This window comes from Prorops nasuta, unplaced genomic scaffold (assembly GCF_024137725.1).
Source record: "Prorops nasuta isolate Cenicafe-Biocafe unplaced genomic scaffold, Cenicafe_Pnas_1.2 PNAS00031, whole genome shotgun sequence".
Lineage (NCBI taxonomy): Eukaryota > Metazoa > Arthropoda > Insecta > Hymenoptera > Bethylidae > Prorops > Prorops nasuta.
Genome location: NW_027116828.1, coordinates 144,904 through 147,430, shown reverse-complemented (window position 1 = coordinate 147,430; position 2,527 = coordinate 144,904). Strand labels below are relative to the sequence as shown.

General features: G+C 42.0%; 1 protein-coding gene across 1 annotated transcript; it reads left to right on the top strand.

The window, feature by feature from the left end:
* Nucleotides 1-281: 281 nt before the first annotated feature.
* On the top strand, nt 282-1,877 carry LOC136782946 (uncharacterized). The gene has a single exon (XM_066742726.1). The coding sequence runs from the start codon at nt 282-284 to the stop codon at nt 1,875-1,877; it is 1,596 nt and encodes a 531-aa protein (XP_066598823.1).
* The last annotated feature ends 650 nt before the right edge of the window (nt 1,878-2,527 follow it).

The window sequence follows — 2,527 nt, the reverse complement described above, 5'->3', positions numbered from 1 at the left end:
AAGAGAATCTCTCTCTGTTTTACCATCTAGGAAACTGCTTTTACCGACTGGGACCTGACGTCAGACGAGTGGGGGTGTGACGTCAAAAGGCTGCAAGTATCCTCCCGCACCCCCGCAACCCTCTCGCCTCTACCTGCTGCGAGCTCACGTGGAACCTCCGATTTCCCCCACCACCACCGCTTAGCACTTTTGGCTCCCCCCACTACCTCGCAACCAGGCTCATCCGAGTGGACAGGAGTGGGAGGGGGGGGGGGGCTAGAATCGGCATAGTATGTCTACTAATGATTTACGGAGTCAAAGGAGGTGCGGTACATAACGTCTCGAGCAAAGCTGAACTCATCTTACAGTCAGTTAAACACGATCAGGCCTCACTCAAGGTGACGGCATTAATTTTACCAAAAATCACGAATTATAGTCCTCAGTCTTATTCACCACTTGAATTCCCTCGATTAGGTTCTCTGGACCTAGCGGACGAATATGCTTCTGCTAAAAATCCAATTGATATCTTAATTGGTGCAGATTATTGTCCTCAGCTTTTACTGAATCAAGTAATTCATTCATCGGACCATGCGCTGAGAGCACAAGACTCGTTATTTGGCTGGGTTGTGTATGGTACGCCTGCGTCGCACGTGCATACTGCAAAGGTAAACGTTTTTCATTGTTGTGAACTCGATAAAATACTTCGAGATTTTTGGGAGATTGAAGAAGTTCCTAGCACCTATAGTTTGACACCTGAAGATCAATTACGCGAGGACAATTTCGCGAGTAACGTTACTCAATTACCGTCAGGCCGCTATCAGGTTGCATTGCCTTTCAAGACAGAGTCCTCCAAATCGGCACTGGGAGTCTCTCGCAGCATCGCCGAATCAGCTTTAAAGCGAGTTCTCTGTCGTCTTAACAAATCTCCTGAGCAGTCTGAAAGCTATGCTAAATTCATTAGAGAATACGAGCAGTTAGGACATATGGAGAAGGTCACAACAAACGCGATTGACACAGACTCCTTGGTTTACCTGCCTCATCACGCAGTATTTAAGCTCGAGAATGGAAAGCAGAAAATACGTGTCGTATTTAACGCGTCCGCTAAAACTAAGAGTGGTCTATCACTCAACGACGTACTCTTAGTAGGGCCAAAACTACAAAAAGATATAACAGCTTTTCTTATGAATTGCCTAGATTATCGTTTTGTTGGCGTGACAGATATTGTTAAAATGTTCCGCCAAATTCTAATTCGCCCGGAAGACAGAAAATTCCAATCGGTAATTTGGAAAGATGATTCTGGTAATACTCAAACATATCAAATGAACACGGTCACATACGGTACCGGACCTGCACCGTTTTTAGCTTCACGGGTAGTGCAGGAACTCGCAAATCAACATGGTGATGACTTCCCAGATGCGAAGTCCATCTTACTTCAATCAATCTATGTCGATGACATTCTTTTTGGAGCTAAAAACCTTGCGGATTTACGCGATATTCAACCTCAATTAGTTCAGTTGTTGGATAAAGGTAAATTTGAGCTCAGTAAATGGGCCTTCAATTCAGCAAGAACAGCTCTTCAAGAAATTTCTAATGATTCTAGTAACGCTAATCTTAATTTTAATAGCGAAAATCTTAACGAAACTAGCAAAGTGCTGGGCATATCTTGGAATACCAGCTCTGATTCATTTCGGTTTCTAATCTCGCCGTCTTCCATCACTAAGTTAACAAAGCGAATGTTACTCTCGGAAAACGCGAAGATTTACGATCCTTTAGGCTGGATCTCACCGTTCACCATTGTGTTAAAGCAAATAATGCAATCAACATGGTTGCTCAAACTTAATTGGGATGACGACGTTCCAGAGTCTATTCAATCCAAATGGATGTCTTATTACTCGTAAATGTGCGAATTAACAAAAATCACCATCCCGCGCTGGAATGGTCAACTTAGCGAAGCAGATAAATTAGAACTTTATGGGTTCTGTGATGCTTCAAATGTATCCTATAGTGCTGTGGTGTATGCCAAATTCACCAATAGTAATAGTCAAACCTCAGTCAGCCTCGTACTGGTAAAAGCCAAAGTGGCCCCTCTTAAAGCAATTAGCATTGCTCGTCTTGAACTAGTCGCCGCTGCTTATTTGACTAAACTAATGCTTCATATCAAGTCATCACTTAAACGTTCAGTGCATGACATTTTTTGTTTTTCTGATTCACAAATCGTGCTGGCTTGGATTGCACAACATTCGTCCAAATGGAAAGTTTTTGTAGCCAACCGAGTCGAATATATTGTTATGGGTTCACACCGTGACAAACTAATTCAAGTACTTTTGGTACAACTAAATTTATTCAGTCCTTGTAGAGTTATTTTACAATGTTGAGTTATAAAAATAAATTATAGTTATACAGGTTTTTAGAGGTTTTAAATAAAAAGATTATCTAATTGAAGTTAGATTGAAATTAGAGTAACTTGGGAGCTAATGCTCGGTTAAAGTCAAATGACTTGTTCTAGTTACTGCTGGGCCTGGACTGATCGGTCAGGAACCGAGCAGTC

Bases quoted from the DNA above. Each gene is read 5' to 3' on its own strand.
- LOC136782946 (XM_066742726.1), top strand. From the start codon at position 282: ATGATTTACGGAGTCAAAGGAGGTGCGGTACATAACGTCTCGAGCAAA.